This window comes from Miniopterus schreibersii (genome assembly GCF_964146895.1).
Source record: "Miniopterus schreibersii genome assembly, chromosome: 22".
NCBI classification, from domain to species: domain Eukaryota; kingdom Metazoa; phylum Chordata; class Mammalia; order Chiroptera; family Miniopteridae; genus Miniopterus; species Miniopterus schreibersii.
Genome location: NC_138124.1, coordinates 15,924,599 through 15,940,951, shown reverse-complemented (window position 1 = coordinate 15,940,951; position 16,353 = coordinate 15,924,599). Strand labels below are relative to the sequence as shown.

Genomic DNA, 16,353 nt, shown 5'->3' with positions numbered 1-16,353 from the left:
AGAATGAAGTCTTTGATACGATGATCTACTGTGTGGCAGTGCCGGATGCAGGGCAAACAGCCCCTCCTCTGTGGCTGCTGTGGGACAGCCAGCTCTCCCGGGGGTGCCCACAGGCCTTTAATGCCCACCAGGCGCTGGGGTCTCTCTCCAGGGGCAGGGGCCACGCAGTCAGCCCACACCAGTGCACAGGGAGGGCTCTGGTCCCCACGAACCAGAGGCCCCACTAGACGTGAGAACAGATCAGGTCGCTCAGATCCACAGGCAGCTCCCGCCTCGCTAAGGCCTTCCTCCTGCCGGAGTTGCCCGCGCACCTCGGGAGCCGGCCATGCCTGCGGGTGACCTGCAGGTACTGGTCCATGCTGCTCTGCTGGTCACTACTGGATGCCGCCGACCCCGAGTCGGAGTCTGTGAGGGGCGGGTCGAGCTTGGGCCTGACTCTGGGCCTCAGAGGGTGCTGGGAGTTCCGGGAGCGTGGCTTCCTCTGCAGGCACACTGGCCTGTCGAGGCGGCTGTCAGAACTGTCCTTCCAGGACCTGGAGGGCCCCCGTCCCCGGTACTCAGGAGCCAGGTTCTGGCTCCCTGACCTGTCACCAACACAAAAGGGAGGAGCCCCGGGCAGGGCTTCCAGGGAGTATGGGTGCAAAGGCCACTGGCACAGCCCTCCCCTGGGTGCCTCCTCTGCCTCACTCAGCGATGGAGAGCGTGCCCGCGGGGGTGCCCGGGACACACAGCGGCCCATGTCCCCCGGGTACACCTCTACCACGCCCCCTGAGGCCTCTACCTTGAAGTGTCCTTCTGGCCAGAGCACTGGGAGGTTTTTTCCGTGAAAGTCACCCTCATCAACGATAAAGTACCTGGGGGCGTGGGGCCGGTGAGCACGTGGCCCCACAGCCGAGACCCCCGGTCCACAGAGAGGGGGGCTGAGGTGCTCCAAGTCTTTTCGGAAAAGAGGTTCCCAGTGAGCATCTTCGATGTGCTTTGTGAAGGTCGCAGGTGTGCGGGGTCTGCTCTGGCGACGGTCACCTGCGCCTGCATGCGGGCCACGGGGATACCTGCAAGACAGACGTGGTCAAGTGCATGGCCTGGGTGCCCTGGGGGCCCACACCTTCTGAGCACCAGGACAAGAACAGCATCCATGGACGGCGGGCCCAGGAGCACTGGGGACTGGCCCACACAGGCTTACTCTTGGCCGTAAGCCTCAGAGCCCTTAACGCCACAAGGGGCCCTGGGCACCTCCAGGGAGGGCGCTGAGGACTTTGCTAATATATCCCATCACAGGAGCACACAGTGGGGCTGGCACTGGTGGAGCACGTGTTGGAAGCACCCTCCTCACCCCTCTGCCACACAGCTGTCCAGCCTCACAGTCAGTCCGTCCCCAGAGCCTGGGGGGACGAGTGGAACCCCTCCCCCTTGTCACGGCCCCACAGGGATATGACAACACCCGGCACAGCAAGATGTCCAGTTCTTTAACTTGGTCGTTGTTTTAAACAAAAAAACCTCCCCCTGTATTTTTTAAAAATATATTTGTATTGATCGCAGAGAGAGGAAAGGAGAGAGAGAAACATCAATGATGAGAGTCATGGATCGGCTGCCTCCTGCGCGCCCCCTGCTGGGGATCGAGGAGCCTGCACCCCGGGCCTGTGCCCTGACCGGGAATCCAACCGTGGCCTCCTGGATCCGAGGTCGATGCTCAACCGCTGAGCCACGCCGGCCGGGCTCCCCCTGTATTTTATCTGCAGCGCTTCTCTGTGCTACACGGAGACTGACGACTGTTCCCGTGTGGGGGACAGCATCACGCAGGCTCCCTCTCGTGGGAGACAAACACCTGACCCCACGAGACACAGACACGGTCTTGCTGGAACCACAACACACACGATCACGCCAGGAACACGGCCATTCCCAAGAGGCAGGCGTCCTGTGGCCTGCAGTCATCTCACCTGTGGGCGTTGCCCTCCGGCCTGGATCTGGAGGAGCCGGGAAGGGTGGCGCTGGGGCTGTGGGGCCCTGGCGGGGGGCTCTGGGGCGGGGGCTGGGGGGCCGTCTCTGCCCTGCCGCTCCTGCTGCTGGATGAGTCGACACTGAGCGCATGGCCGTTGTTCTGGGGGGTCCCTGAGTGGGTCAGAGACAGCTGGCTGCCGAGGTCGGGGTCCTTGGGCAGCCTCCTGGCGCTTTCCTCCTGGGTCTGGATTCGGGCTGCAGGAAGAGGGAGGGTGGAGAGAAGGTGGCCCGAGGGGTGGGGCGCACATTCGGGTGGTTTAGCTTGGAAGCATCATGACTTCCAACAGCGAGGTCTGCACACAAGGTGGACGCCGGCGGACACCTAACCCGCGGCCCACAGTCGCGTCACGTTTTGGGGTTAATCACAGGCCTGGGTATAAAGTAAAAGTTGTGGACTGAAACCGACATTTATGTTCCTGGATTTTACGTTATTGGCCCAGTTGGTGCTGAAAGCAGTTTACTGGGGATCTCTGCCGGCCGTGTGCCCGAAACCACTGTTTTAAACGCCCTACAACGGGGACGTCACCCACCTTTCTTTAAGCTCACCTTCTACCATTTGGGCCAACTTCTTCTTATCTTCAGATCTTGCCTAAAATATAAACGACAATCACGTTTGTTTGGATTCAGCAGGAAGCAGGAACCAACACTGTTCTTGGGGGAAATGACCGGAGCGACCCCCTCACGCTTGTGGCCACAACTGAACTGATGTTCCCCCGGGGACAGGGCTCTGCCTGTCGCCTGAGTGCACAGACGCTGGCACCCGAGAGCTAGGGTTTTGTCCCTCGCACGTTTTATTTCCAGCCATTGGATGGACCGTTTAAATCCTGCCTGAGACACAGAGCACAGAGCACGATCGTTTCCACAAAAGTGCCCTTTGCCGCTCCAAGTGCTTTTCTCTTTAAACTATTTATGGAATGAGCTAGTGTTTCTTTACAGAACTGATATTCATGGGAGGTGCTTTTCAAAAAAACTAAAAGAGGTGGAAGTCCCCGGCATGGGGTTCTGGGGCTGGGGTGAAGCCAGCGAGGCGCCCAGCGGCCACATTCACGGACCCGGTGCACTGTCGGGCTGCGGGCAGGGTCAGTGGGACCCTGAGAGTTTGTGCCTTGCTTGCCTCACCCTAGTGCTGGCCCTGGGGGAGCAGCGGGGTGTGGGGAGGAGTGGAGACTGTGGAAGGATTGGGGGGCTGGGCTCCCTCTGCTTTTCTGACACCTGAGGTCTGAGGACCACCAGAATCTAAAAGATAAGAAAAGGGAGATCGTTGGGTCCAAATAGTGCCTTTGGGCTCAGATGCCCAAGTTGACACAGATCCCAGGAGTCCTTTCTTTTCCCCTCCCCGCCCTGCCCAGCACAGCCCACAGAAGAGCCTGCACACGGAGGCTGGGCATGGCCACTAGAGGGCGCTGAAGTGCTGGGGCAACGAAAAGCACAGGCAGGCTCATGCCTGGGCCAAGGGGAGCCACCCCGGCCCTGGGGATTCTTAGAAACGACTCTGGGCGATCCTGGGAGGGAGGAGAGGCGGCCTTGCACCCCACCAGGTGGCCGAGTCCCAGTGATTGAAATGTGAGACCTCACTAGCACCCCCTGCTGGCGAGACCCGCCCCGTGCCTGCCACACTTTCCCATCAGCAAAGGGGTGATACTTGCGTTCTGGATCTGCACTTTGAGCTGGTGGTTGCTGAGCTTCAGGGACCTGGCGATGCTCTGCAGGTAGTAGATGAGCATGCTGGGGGGACGGCACAGGGCGCTCAGTGCCAGGCTCTCTGCCAGGCAGACGCCCCCTGCCCCCCGAAGACAGAAAGGCTCAGTTCTTCATCCATGAGCACTGGGAAGGGGCTGCGTTCCTCTCGTCTTGGTTTTCACAGCAACCCCCCCGGACCTGGAATTCTGCACCGGTTACAGCGACAGGAAAGGGGCGAACACAGGAGACACACATCTCCCAGGCTAGGAAGGTGACCCTGGCGCTCAAGCCCGTCCGAGTGGCCACCTGACTGCCCAGAGGCTGCGGGTGAGCCCCTCACGCTGGCCTCCTGCCTGCCCAGTCAGCCCCTGCTAGGTCCTCGGGCCCCGTGGGTGACGTTTGCACAAACTCGCCGATTGTATAATTATTGGGAAGCGGCGCTTACTAGTCGGCCAAACAAGCAGAAAGCGCCCGAGCCGACCGGACGGCGTGAGGAACTCACAAGAGCAGCAGCACGGCCGGGAGGATCACCACGGGGCTGCTGACGTAGCCGACCACGGAGCCGAACCACGCGGGGAAGTCCTTCTCGATGGTTTCCGACACGACGTCATAGATTTTCTCCTGCCCACTGCGAGAGAGGGAGCCGCGGCCCCTTGTTGGCCGGCTGCACCCCTCAGTCAGTAACGAAACTGGGGGGCCACACCGGCTGCAGGAGACACACAGCGTCGCCGGGGGCTGCCCGGGGGCGCCATCCAGTTACGACGCAGCTCTGAAGGGGGGTCTGCAGTCTGTGAACACCGCACATAAACACCCTAGATGTTCCCTAGCTAGGCCTGTGCCGGGGGAGGTAACTCTAGGGGCTTCTGCCTTGGCCCCAGGTACCTTAGAACCAAGAGCGACAAGGATGCCCGGCCGGCGTGGGTCAGTGGTTAGAGCATCACCTTCGGCCTGAAGGGTCCCAGGTTCGATTCCGGCCAAGGGCACGTACCTCGGGTGCAGGTCTGACCCCCGCCGGGGTCGTGCGGGAGGCAGCCAGTCAGTGTGTCTCTTACGTCGGTGCTTCTCTCTCCCTTCCACTCTCTCTCAAAAGCAGTGGAAAAAATATTCTCGGGTGAGGTTTTAAAAAAAGAGTCCCGAGGGCCATCGCCAGCGAAGGCTTTCCGAGGTCCGGAGGGGAAGACTGACCAGCGGATCTCAGATTCTAAAGGGGCCGAATCTCCGCGGGGGCAGTGCAGGGATGGCCGCCCTGGAGGGCAGCCTGCGGCCGGGGAGGGCGCTCACCGGCCTGCCTGTGAGTCCCGAGGGGGACGCGGCTCCGCGCAGGCCGCGCTGGCCGGGCTCAGCCCACTCACCTGAAGGGGCCGCAGTGCAGCGACGGCTTGTACCGGACGATGGCGAAAACGGTGGGCAGCATGCACAGGAAGAGCATGAACAGGAGCATGGCCAGGTAGAAGTTGTTGGATCTGCAAGAGACCGGCAGCCGAGTTCGCTCTGTGGCCCGCGGCGGGGACTGTGGAAGCCACGGGGGCTGGGACGGGGGCTCCCGGTGACCCCCTGCTCTTGGTCCGGGTGCCGGCTGCATCCGTGGGCTCAGGGTGTGAATATTTATCAGACCAGACACTGAAGAAAGTGTACCTCCCACTGGGCTACTGAGCTTCAGGGGAGTTTTTAAAAACGTGTCGTGAGTCTGAGAGGAGTGGTGATAATTCCAAGGCTGGGCCCTGGGGCGGCTTCGTGGGGGAAATGAGCCGGGGGACGGGCGGGGCCCGGGAGGCGAGCACGGGCGGGTTCTCTGTTCGACGCGGACGGGCCCCCTGACCTGGACGCCCGGAACACTTGCTGGTGGGGCACGTTGCAGGTGAGCACAGCCCAGCTCCTCAGGTACATGAGCCCAATCAGTTTGAGCACGTTGAAGGCGGGGAGACACGGGGAGAAGAAAGACCCCATCCTGGAACCGGGAGGGGAGGCCAGGGAGCACCTGTTCTCCTCGGTCTGTCCCGGTTCCGAGACCCTGGGGTGGCCACCCCGTGCTCAAAGCGCCAGGGGAGCCCCCGAGGGTCTGAGACCCCAACCTCCGCCTTCTGCAGACAAAGCAGGTGAGCAGTGACCCCATTTTAAAATGCCCCGTCCCTGTCTCCACACTCAGCAGGGGGAGGCCCTCCTCTGGTGACAGACAGACAGACAGACAGCTACGGGGGGACCGGCTCTCCACATGTCTGTGAGCAGCAGCGATTTCCAACAGGTGTGGGGGCCGGAGAATTTTTAAAACGTGATACAGACTCTTTAGTCAGGGGCCCTGACCTCTGCTCCCTCAGACTGTCCAATAAAAAAGCAACAGTCAGCACAGCAAGTGTCTGCTGTGAATGAATCACAATTATATATTTTTTTGGTCACATCAGCAAAAACTATATTTTTGGCGTGCTGCCGAATTTCCGCAGTTTATGTGCCGTGAGAAGGGAAAGGCTGAGCGTCGCTGGTCTACGGGGGGCTGAGTAACCCATTTCCGACTTCCAGGTTTCACTGACCTGTGGAGCTGGGCCTCGCACATTTTAGCTCATTTAACCTTCCCCAGTCGTGAAAGCGGGGTCACTCCAGGGTTTATAGACACGGAAGGAGGGTCTGGGGAGATCAAGCAATTTACCCAAACCCATGTGGCTCCTGAAAGGGGGGAGCATCCGTGTCACCCCAACGCAGCAACCGGTCTGGGCCGGTCGGCGAGACCTGGGTCGTGCCCGGGAACCCTGTTTATCGGGTCAGGTCCCACCCAGATGGAGAAAATAAAACCTCTGCCCGGCGAGAGGCGAGCCGAGCGACACCCACCAGATCATCCCCTGGTTGTAGACCAAGTGCAGCACGTTCTCCGCGATCTTGAACTCCCCATACTCGGGCTACGAGAGGAAGCGAGCGTCCGCCAAGCGTGCTCCCGGCAGCCCCGCGGAGAGAACGCCTCCGCCCCCCTCACCCCCTTTCTCCGGCCACCTCGTGCCCCAGCCCAGACGCGGGGGGGGGGGGGGGGACCTGGCCACGCGAACGCCCCGTGGACGCAGCGCTCACTCACAAACTTGCTCTCCAGGTCCCAGCACCAGTAGTCACTGAAATAGCGGACGAAGAGGCCCCGGAAGAAGTCGATGAGCAGGACGCTGGCCACCGTGAAGAGCATGTCGATGATGGACAGCTTCAGCATCTCCTGGAAGCGGGCGCCCCGGTGAGCGCGGGCGTCCTCGGTGCCGCTGCGCCCGGCCGGCTCCCCGCTCCCTTCGGGCCTCTGGCTGCTCGTTTCCATGGGCTGCGGGCCCTGGGACCCTCCGATTCGCTCCCAGGGGCACACGGGGTGCTCAGTGAGCATCTGTCCATTTGCTACCCGCGGCCAGCAGGGGAGCCCAAGGCCTGCGGTCCTGGTCGCAGGACCCTGCTCAGGCCCGTGACAGTCTCGGGCTGGGATCCTCCGTGCGCACTTAGCGTGGCAGACGGGCCGGAGCACAGGGCTCGGAGCGGGTGCCTGGGTCGGCCTGGGCCACCTGCTCCTTCACCCCGTGCCTCGGCTTCCTCATCTGTGCCCATAAGGGTGATAACACCAGGAATCTCCCGAGGACAAGGCACGTGGAGCAGGGCCCAGGGCATAGGGGACAGACACGGGTCCTTGCCCGGTTATTATCACTAATCGTGAGGCCAGGGAGGCCCCACCCCGTCCCCGCCCCCGTCCCCCTGCCTTATTTTTCTCACGACATGTCAGAGGTGCTCGAGTCGCGGGGGGCGGGGGGGGTGGGGGGCGGGCACCTGCCCGACGTAGGTCTCCCAGCACTGGTCCTGCAGACTGTGGGTGTCGGCCGCGGTCCGGTTGGACTCGGAGACGCCGGCCAGCGCCAGGGCCCACGTGTCGTTTCTCCTGAGCCCTGGCCCGGGCCCGGGCGTGTGCCACTTCCCTTCTTCGGGGGCTGTCCTGGTGGCAAGGACGACGGCCGTGTCCAGCCAGTGACTCGCGTTACTCTTGGTGGCAGCTTCCTGGGGGGGGGGGGGGGGGGAGAAAGGTCGTCCACACGTCCGTCAGCGAGAACCGTCATCACTGCGCGGCTCAGCGACTCTCCGCCCCATGTGTCCGTCTGTGTGTCCGTCTGTGTCCCTCCGTCTGTCTGTCGCGGGTGGGCAGCCCTGGGCACGGCGCTCACCTCGGTGCTCATGCTGTTGACTTTGTCCAGAAGAGCAATGATGAGGCTGTAGAGGTTTCCCAGGTACAGCACCAGGACCCTGGAAGGCACAAGCCACCCTGAGGGACCGGCCCGGCTGTCCCTGGTCTGGACCGGCCGTGGGCTAGGAGGGACCCGGACTCCGGCCCGGGGGGGGGTGGCCCACGCTGAGCCGTTTCCCGCGGGGCCGCGGTGGTACCTGGCCAGCTGGAAGCGCAGCGTGGTCCGCGGGTGGTACATCTCCAAGGCGGCGATGAGGTCGAAGGCAGAGGGCGCGATCATGGTCACCAGGGAGACCACCACGCTCACCTGCGCGGGAGGAAGGCGGGTGAGGCCCAGGGCCACGCCCGGCCTCTCACCTCGCAGCTGACCTCGGCCCAAGCCTGGGCCACGCGGCTCTTACTCGGACGCCCCCGACCTCTCTGCCGATGAGCTCTGTGCAGGAGGCCACCGTGCCCCAGGGCGATCCCGCCTAGAGACGCCCCTAAACCTGCGCACGCCCACACAGGCCGCTCACTAGCGTGTCTGCCGCCATTTCCAGCGACCGCAGTTTTCTGACCTTGGGCGGGGGGTAGAAACCCTGCAGCTACGAGAAACAGAAAAGGGACGGCTGACAGCGATATTCTTCCCGTACGAGGAAGGCTGACGCCGGAGAATCACGTTTCCCTGAGTTACGGCAAAGCAAAGGGGAGACTCAGGCGTGAGCTAAAGCAAGAAATAATTCTAACGTTTCGCCTAGAAATCTGTCCCCACACATTCGCGTTTACACTGAAACGACCACGTGGGGAGCGGTCTGGGGAGGGTTACCTAGCGTCGCCCTGGAGGGCTTACCGGGCGCCGAGGCTGAGTGGGAAACGCGGCACCTACACGCTTTCTCGCGCCCACGGGTGTGACCAGCCTCGTGGCCGGGACCCGACAGGGAGCGTGTGCTGTGCAGAGGGACACGGGCCACGTCCCTGGGCAAGTCTTGTCATCTCATAAGAATCATCAGCCCCGGCTGGTCTGGCTCAGTGGTTAGAGCGTCGCCCGCAGACTGAAGGGTCCCGGGTTCGATTCTGGCCAAGGGCACGTACCTGGGCGCATGCGGGAGGCAACCAGCCGATGTCTCCCTGTCACCTCGAGTCTCTCTCCCCCTCTCTCCCTTCCACTGTCTCTGAAAAGCAGTGGAAAAAATGCCCTCGGGTGGGGGTTAAAATCGGAACGTGCAAATGCCGGAAGCTGTTTCTGAATCAAAACCTTTCCCCACAGAGACCAGCGAAAGCCTTCAGCCCAGCCTGGCGCCGGCCCGTGGCTCAGCTCAAACCCCGTGGACCCTGGTCCAGAGCAGCACCGGGCCGGCCCGTGGCTCAGCTCAAACCCCGTGGACCCTGCTCCAGAGCAGCACCGGGCCGGCCGTGCAGCACCCCAGCCCTCCGCCTGAGCAGCGCCACGGGAACGGGCCGGCGGCCTCCCCGGCACCTCGTTCTTCTCCCAGAGCGTCAGCTCCTTCTTGGACTGCGCCAGCTTCTGGGACCGGTCCACCACGAGGTAGATGAGGCAGATGCTGCCGGCCAGCGAGAGGAGCACGAGGACGTTGGCGAGGACCCTCAGGCAGATGGTCACCGCTCTGCGGACAGAGGCAGGCGTGAGGACCACGCTCGCTCCCCGGGGGCTGGGGGCCGGTGGGGGCGTCGGGCGCGCGGGCGAGTCTGCACCCCTTCCTGGCAACGGCCCTTGTGCGTCGGCGGTTCCCTAGCCGAACGGCCCCGCCTCACACGGGGCCCTCAAACCGCAGGAGGAGCCTCGGGCCTGAGAAATCACCCGGGGGGCTTGTCAACAAGGACTTGGTACCGCTCGTGTCCTGTAACTTTGGAGGAATGTCGCTAAATATGACCCGTCTTTGCTCAACTTAGCCAACTGGAAACTGGTGCTAAAAAAATACCTATTTTATGATCAATGTAAAAGAGCAGGAAGCTGGTCAGCCTCAGACCTCTCCCCTCGTTGCCAGGCCCAGGGAGGAAGGCACCCCCTAAACACGGGCGCTGAAAATGATGGGGTTCCCGCCTGTCACGCTACTGGGAGAACAGATTTTAAGGAGAAAGACGAGCTGCCTGACGCCGTGTGGGAGGAGGTCAGGGACGGACGGCCTGGCAATTTCTGCACCAAACTAAACCAGCCCATCGGTGCGCAGGGCGCGGGGGTCTTGGCACGTACAGATTTTTACTCTTCTTCTTTTCGTGTTCTTCCAGGATGGCCTCCTGCAGGGCAAAAACACGGAAACACGCGTCGTAAATCTTTCCACGTATCTCGCGGTGAGAAACAACTTATCTAGTATTTTACGTCATGATTTCAAAGCCAAGGCTTCACGGTAAAATTCTGTCGATAGCAACACTTTATGTAATAACAACAAATGGGTAAAAAAGGGAACTGGGGGTCGGGGAGAGGAGACGGAGAGTGAATTATTTAGGTGTTTGAAGTGATGTAAATAATGCTTTTCTCCACAGCGGGCACCATGTAGCCGCCTGCTGGCTCGCCAGGCCCCGGTCTCTGAAGGCTTTCCTCACACTAGGTTCACACTCAAAACTCCGTCCCCCACGTATGTGCTGGTTCATTCCCAAGATTTCTATGCGCAAATCCATTGTGCAAATTGTCAAAAATACGCAAACTGAAATTTTAGCTCAGGGCGGGGAACGTCCGGCCCGCGGGCTGTATAACTGCCCGCAAATCACTTGGTCTGGCGACCGCAGGCAGAATTAGATAAATCTAGGAGGTTTTTTCCAAGGCTAATTTTTAAGCTGATAATTGTGTATGGTCCGAGAATTATGTTATAAACATCCAAGTGGCCCTTGGCAGGAAAAAAAGTTTCCCCACCCGTTTTCGGAAAGAGGAAATTTAAAAATAAAAACAGAGAGGAGTTCCAACGATTTCCTCCTGTCCTCGGCCGGACGGTGGGGCAGGTCGAGGGACCAGCGCCTCCCTCTGGTCTGAGCCAAGGTCACGGTCAAGGTCGCCGTGTGACGAGCGGGGGCCCCACGCCCTGTCCCCTCGGTGGCCGGCACAGGCCCGACTCACCCTGATGCTGTTCACGATGGCGGCGGCCTTGCTCTCTGCGGCCTCCGGGTTCCCGATGAGGTAGTCCCAGGCGCAGAACACCCGCCAGCAGAAGGTGTAGTTCTCGCTGGAGGCACTGGCGAGGCTGTTTCGGGAGTTCTTGGCCATCCTGCAAGACGGGACCCAGGGCGGGTCACGAGAGGACAGGGTCAGGCACGGGCTCAGCGCTCGGCGGCCGCTGGCCACAGGGAGCCCGTGCGAGTCGGGGCATCACCTGGCTCAGCCCACCTGCGCCCCCTTGGGCAGTGTGGGAATGGGAACGGCCTATGGCCGGGTGACGCCGTTTGAGAAGACGTCACGGAAGGTGCGTGGGCCCCGGAGCCAGCCCATCCCGCCCGGTGCAGCTGTGGCTGAAATAAAACTCTCTCCTTCGAGCTAATCGGTCTGCGTGGCGCCTCTGCCCACGGAGAGCCACTCCACCCACCGCTGTCCAAAATTACAGGCACTAAGTCCGTACGACTCTGGTCTCTCCAGACCCAACACAGAACCCGCACGGAGTAAGCAGTCAGCTTTCCACGAGTGCTGGTTACCACGATCCCCTCTTGCCTTGGTCTCCTCTGTGCAATGGGTACAGCACCTTAACTCTACGGGGCCACTGGCGAGATTAACGAGGTCACACAGGTTACTCTTGGGGTGCACCTGGGGAAACCGTACTTCTTTAGGAGGATGATGAAGCTGTATGCGAACACGGCCATCCCCACCAGGAAGTAGGCCAAGGGCAGCCGGTAGCCCGCTCTCCCGATCCTCCGCTCCCGGCCGTAGTAGCCGTAGAAGAGCGCTGAGTACTGGAGGTAGCCCTGCAGGACGGCACGCGGTGTCGGCCTGACTCCCGGGTCCTGGACTGCGGCCGGTCCACTCCCTCCCTGCAGACGCGCGTGGGCCCGGCCGAGCCTCACCCCCAGGGACCAGACGGTGTCCAGGTCTTGGGCTGAGGCCACTTGCGCCTTGGGGATGCTCTTGCTGGCTGTGCTCCCGAAGGGCTGGCCCGCGATGAGCTGGAGAGAGAGGGGACGTCACGGCGCAGGTCGCGGGTGGGTTCCTCCTGGACCCTCACTGACGGAAAATCAGTCATGGGGCCAGATTTTCTTCCTGCCTGACCAGGGCCTGCTGGGTGTCTCTCTCGGGGCTGGACGTGGCTCCTGCGGATGGACTGCTGAGGTCACTGGGTTTCTCTAACAACTGGGAAATGGCCCCCTTTACTTTTTTCCCTTGTCTACCTTTTGAGGGTAAAGTTTGGTTGAGAAATAGGTTTTATTTTAACGGGGTGTCAGCACGCGGGCCCACGGGCCTACTGCTTGTCTTTCTACGGCCCGGGCTCTGAATGGGCTCTGCTTTCTTTAAATGCTTGGGGGGAAAATCAAAAGAAGAGCAATGTTTTGTGACACGGGAATTACGTGGAGCTCGGTTTCGGGATCTATAAGCTGCACTCAGTGCGTGCGCCGTCTGTGGCTGCTTCTGCAAAACACGGTAGAGCCGAGTCGTCCCCGGAGGCCCGCGGGGCCCAATGCTGACTCTCTGGCCCGTCACAGAGCAAGTCTGCCGCCTGTTCGAGCGACACACAGAGGCTCCTTCCACGGGGACGTGGGGGGCGGGCGTTCGAGGGCAGGGCTCTGGCGGCTCTTTTTAACGATCCGCCCTTTTTCCTCTGAAAGGTACCCGATGTCGTGCATCTTTTTCATCTGGCGTAGTCTTGAGGGTTTCAAAGATATTCTAAGGTTTTTTTATTCCTTCTTAATTTCAAGACAGATGATCTCCGGACGGCTCTTACCTCTGGGAGGACAATAAAAGCCCCCGTCATAGCCGTCAGCACGAGGTTAACCCCGAAGAGCCATCTCAGGAAGATGAAGTAGGAGGCCACCCCGGACCCAAAGTGACCTGCGGAGATGCCGAGGGCCCGGTTCAGGGAAGGCCCCGGGGAAGACGGTACCCCCGGGCAGCCCTGTAACTCGCGCCTCTGGTTTGCGGCTGCCCAGTCTCCCCCTCTTGTTCACCACACGGTCTTTTCCCCGATCCCTCTGGGCTTGTGTCTTGTCTGAGGGATAAGCCGACGGAACAGGGGAGTGGAAGTGGGGTGCGGGGCCATCTCATCCTGGGGCTGGGGCGCAGACGCCCCGTCTCCCACCCCCACGGTCCGGCCCAGGGCCCCTGGCCGGGTGGGGGGCGGATCAGGCCGCCTGCCCCTCGGCGCTCCCCCCGCCAAGCACCAACTCACTCTCGATTTTCTTGATCCGCATTTCCCAGGGGATGAAGGTCACCACGAAGTTACAGGCCCGGCGGGCGAGCTTCCGCCAGAGCTGGCAGAAGGGCCGGGTTAGAGACTCTGGGCACGAGGGCCCTACGGGGAGGGGCTCCCAGACGCCCGCCCGATGCCTTCGCGTTTAAGACGCAACAACGCTGGCGGGTTGCCCATTCTAACTAAAGCCGAGCTCTGGGGACACGCAGACCTCCCTGCCCAGCAGACTGCGCTGCAGCTGCTGACCGATGCCCACACCCAGGCGCCCCTTCCTGAGGCCTCGGGAGGGGCCGGCGCCCACACGGGCGCTTCTTACCTCTGCACCTGCTGCTTGGTACCCGCGGGTCCTGGTCAGCCTCCCTTCAAACTTCAGCACGACCTCCTTTGCTCGCCTGACAGAAGGAGACGTCACACTTATAACCGTCACAACAGACGTGAAGGTCCCGGGAACAGGCGGCCCAACAACGCCGGACAAGACAGTGGGGAAGGTGGAGTCGTGGTGGCTCCGAGCCAGAGCTCCCCGCTTTCATCTGTGTCGGCAGCACCCCACGACCCCCAGCAGTCAGGGCTCGGGGCTCTGCGTCCCGCCCAGAGGCACCGGGAGACTCGGCCAGTGGTCGGTGACGCCCAGCGCCGGCGGCTCTCAAGGCGACCGGCAGGGGGCATGGGGACAGGGGAGCAAACGCGGGCGCCCAGAGGGGGAGCCAGGCTACCCGACCCAGCTTCTGACTCAGTGGGTCTGAGGGCAACTTCTGAGTCTTCAGGGAAGGACCCGCCACAGGAGGCAGTTTAGAGAACTAAGAAAACCAGCCAATGCCCCGTAGCTGGCGACTGGTAGCAGGACCACCCGACCTCGGGCGACGTGTCTTCCAGTCTTTAGCTCCTGGCTACTCTCCAAACGGCCTCCCCAGCGAGGCTCTAAGTACTACAGTGACCTGGCTTCCCAGGGAGGTTCTTCCTGCCAGCGGGAATTTACGGGCAGGTAAAATTAACATTTATTTTCATCAGGAGTCTGGTGACTTTGCTCACCTCGGGACACAACGCTAAAATCTAATGTTTGAAAAAGGAGACAGAAAACTGCAAACTTCCCTCCAACACACACAGGTCCCCGAGACAGACAAAAAGGAGGTGACCACCTGGAGGCCCTGCCTGACCCCTCACACATCTTGGTGACCCCTCCGAGCCGGGTCACGACTGCCTGGCCCACGCGCACAAGGGTCTCTCTGCCCATGTCCAGGGGCCTCGTGGACGCAGACGTGGGATCCCCAGCAAGTGCCGCTGGGGCCTCACCTCAGTGCCCTCAGCTTCTGGCCCATGGTCCAGGGTCTGCAGCGGATGTTGGCCATGAGGTCTTTCTGGAACTGTATGTTCTGGAAGATTTGCTCCGGGTCACTGCTGTCCCCCGCTTCATCCACATTGAAGCTGTCGTCCAAGCTGCTGAACGGACCGGGCACAGGAGATCTGATCAGTGGAAACGCTTCCGGCAGAGACCTGGCCCCGGCCGCCCCGGGGTCGCCTGTGTGGAGTCTGTGTGTGTGGACGGGGGGCCCGGGGAGGGAGGGCGAGCTCGACGCGTCAGCGGCCCACGGGGACACGCGCGCGAGACTCTGTGACTTCCACAGGTCAGCGAAAGGGAACAGTTTCTCGGGGTGAACGACATTTTCAGAGGGCGTCATATAAGGAGACCAGAGGGTGCTCATAGCGATTCCTCAAAACAGCATCTTCGGTGCAAAACAAAGTCTTTTTCAGGCGGGCGGAAAGGATCAGCTAATCTCAGAGACGGGGCTCGTCCTCGCTCCCTAACTCTGGATATAAAACAAACAGGAACCAAACTCTGCCGCCCAGAGGCCCCCCCCGGATCCCCACCTGGATTCATTCGAAATCTGACCTGACGGAGGCAGAACAGGCAGCAATTTCCATGAACAGGAAACAAGCTGCGCAGATGCGCGCAGGGACTTCAGGGAAACAGTTACCGTCTGGGAGAATGACTTTCCAACGTGCGGCAACATTATTTCCAGTAAGCGATACACTAACCTTAATGCACCTCTTTCAGGAGGGCGTGGGCGTATGTTCCTAAGGCTATTTGACCAGTGATACAATTTCTAAAAGAGAAAACAACTCCTCGGCTTTTCTCACATTTAGATTGTTTCACTTATTTGAAGGACAACTGTGTCCAAGTTCTCTAAATTCATGGGGGATTCAACGTCCCTTGATAAATGCGTAACACACCTGAACAGACGCCCCCACCTCCAGCCAGCCTGCCGCCTTCCCCAACGGACACCTTACTTATTAAGACAGAGTGGGATCTCTCCGCTGACACTGCTGCTCGAGTGAACAGACAGGCCGAGTGTGCCTGTGGGCCTGGCCAGCCGGAAAGCTGGGCCGGGCGCAGGCTTTCAGAGCCGGGCGCCCCGGGTAAGGAGCGGCAGAGCCGCCCGCTCGGCACACTTGCCGAGGCCGCCACGCCAGGTGCAGGAGGACCTGGAGGAAGGCGTCTGAGCTCAGGCTGAAGGAGCCCCGAGCAGGACGGGGCTCGGTCCTCCGGTCGGATGCCAGCACGGCTTCCCTGCCCCACGTGCCTACCCTGGCTGCCCAGCGCGGGGCTGGGACCCGCTCACCCGAGCAGCAGGGACTCCTGGTACAGGTAGTGCTGGCCGGCGTTTCTCCGGATGCTTCTGTAGCGCTGGGCCGCCCTTGAGGGTTTCATGGGAGCCGACAGGTGATCGGCAGAGGAGGGGGAGGCGCGGGGAGGCAGCAGGGAGGGTCGCTCCTGGAAGTTTCCGGACGGAAGCTGCAGCTGCTCTGCCCTCGGGTTCTCAGAAGCAGGGCTGTGTCTGCAGCTGGTGCGGAGCAGGGGAGAGGCCAGAAGGGCATCGTGAATATTCACGACGTTAATCATGAATATGAAAGTTGCTCATGAATATGAATGTTAAGGTGGCCGCGGCAGCAGGGACTGGCTGGAGCCTGGACAGCCGGGTAGGCCTGGTTAGGAGACCCAGGCAACACCAGACGGTCACGTCTGTGACCCCCAAGCCCAGGCGGGGCTCTGTGGTTCGCAAAGCACCGTACATCGGTTACCACGACTGGTGTTCACAAACCCTCAGGGAGAAGGCAAAGCACAGCTCATTCCCCACAATCTGCCTCCAAGAAAGAGCTTCAGAAGGAGGC

General features: G+C 61.3%; 1 protein-coding gene across 1 annotated transcript; it reads right to left on the bottom strand.

The window, feature by feature from the left end:
* Window positions 1-15,892, bottom strand: TMC3 (transmembrane channel like 3; the record flags this gene model as incomplete). Its single annotated transcript, XM_081124549.1, has 24 exons — window positions 1-807; window positions 855-1,052; window positions 1,836-1,855; window positions 1,938-2,193; window positions 2,545-2,587; window positions 3,645-3,723; window positions 4,181-4,306; window positions 5,031-5,141; window positions 5,498-5,626; window positions 6,499-6,566; window positions 6,737-6,865; window positions 7,456-7,680; window positions 7,845-7,923; window positions 8,062-8,171; window positions 9,321-9,468; window positions 10,056-10,099; window positions 10,914-11,061; window positions 11,607-11,749; window positions 11,849-11,947; window positions 12,721-12,827; window positions 13,165-13,246; window positions 13,502-13,577; window positions 14,476-14,622; window positions 15,804-15,892. The coding sequence occupies 24 exons, from the start codon at window positions 15,890-15,892 to the stop codon at window positions 224-226; spliced, it is 3,240 nt and encodes a 1,079-aa protein (XP_080980675.1). The 3' UTR covers window positions 1-223.
* Window positions 15,893-16,353: the final 461 nt, after the last annotated feature.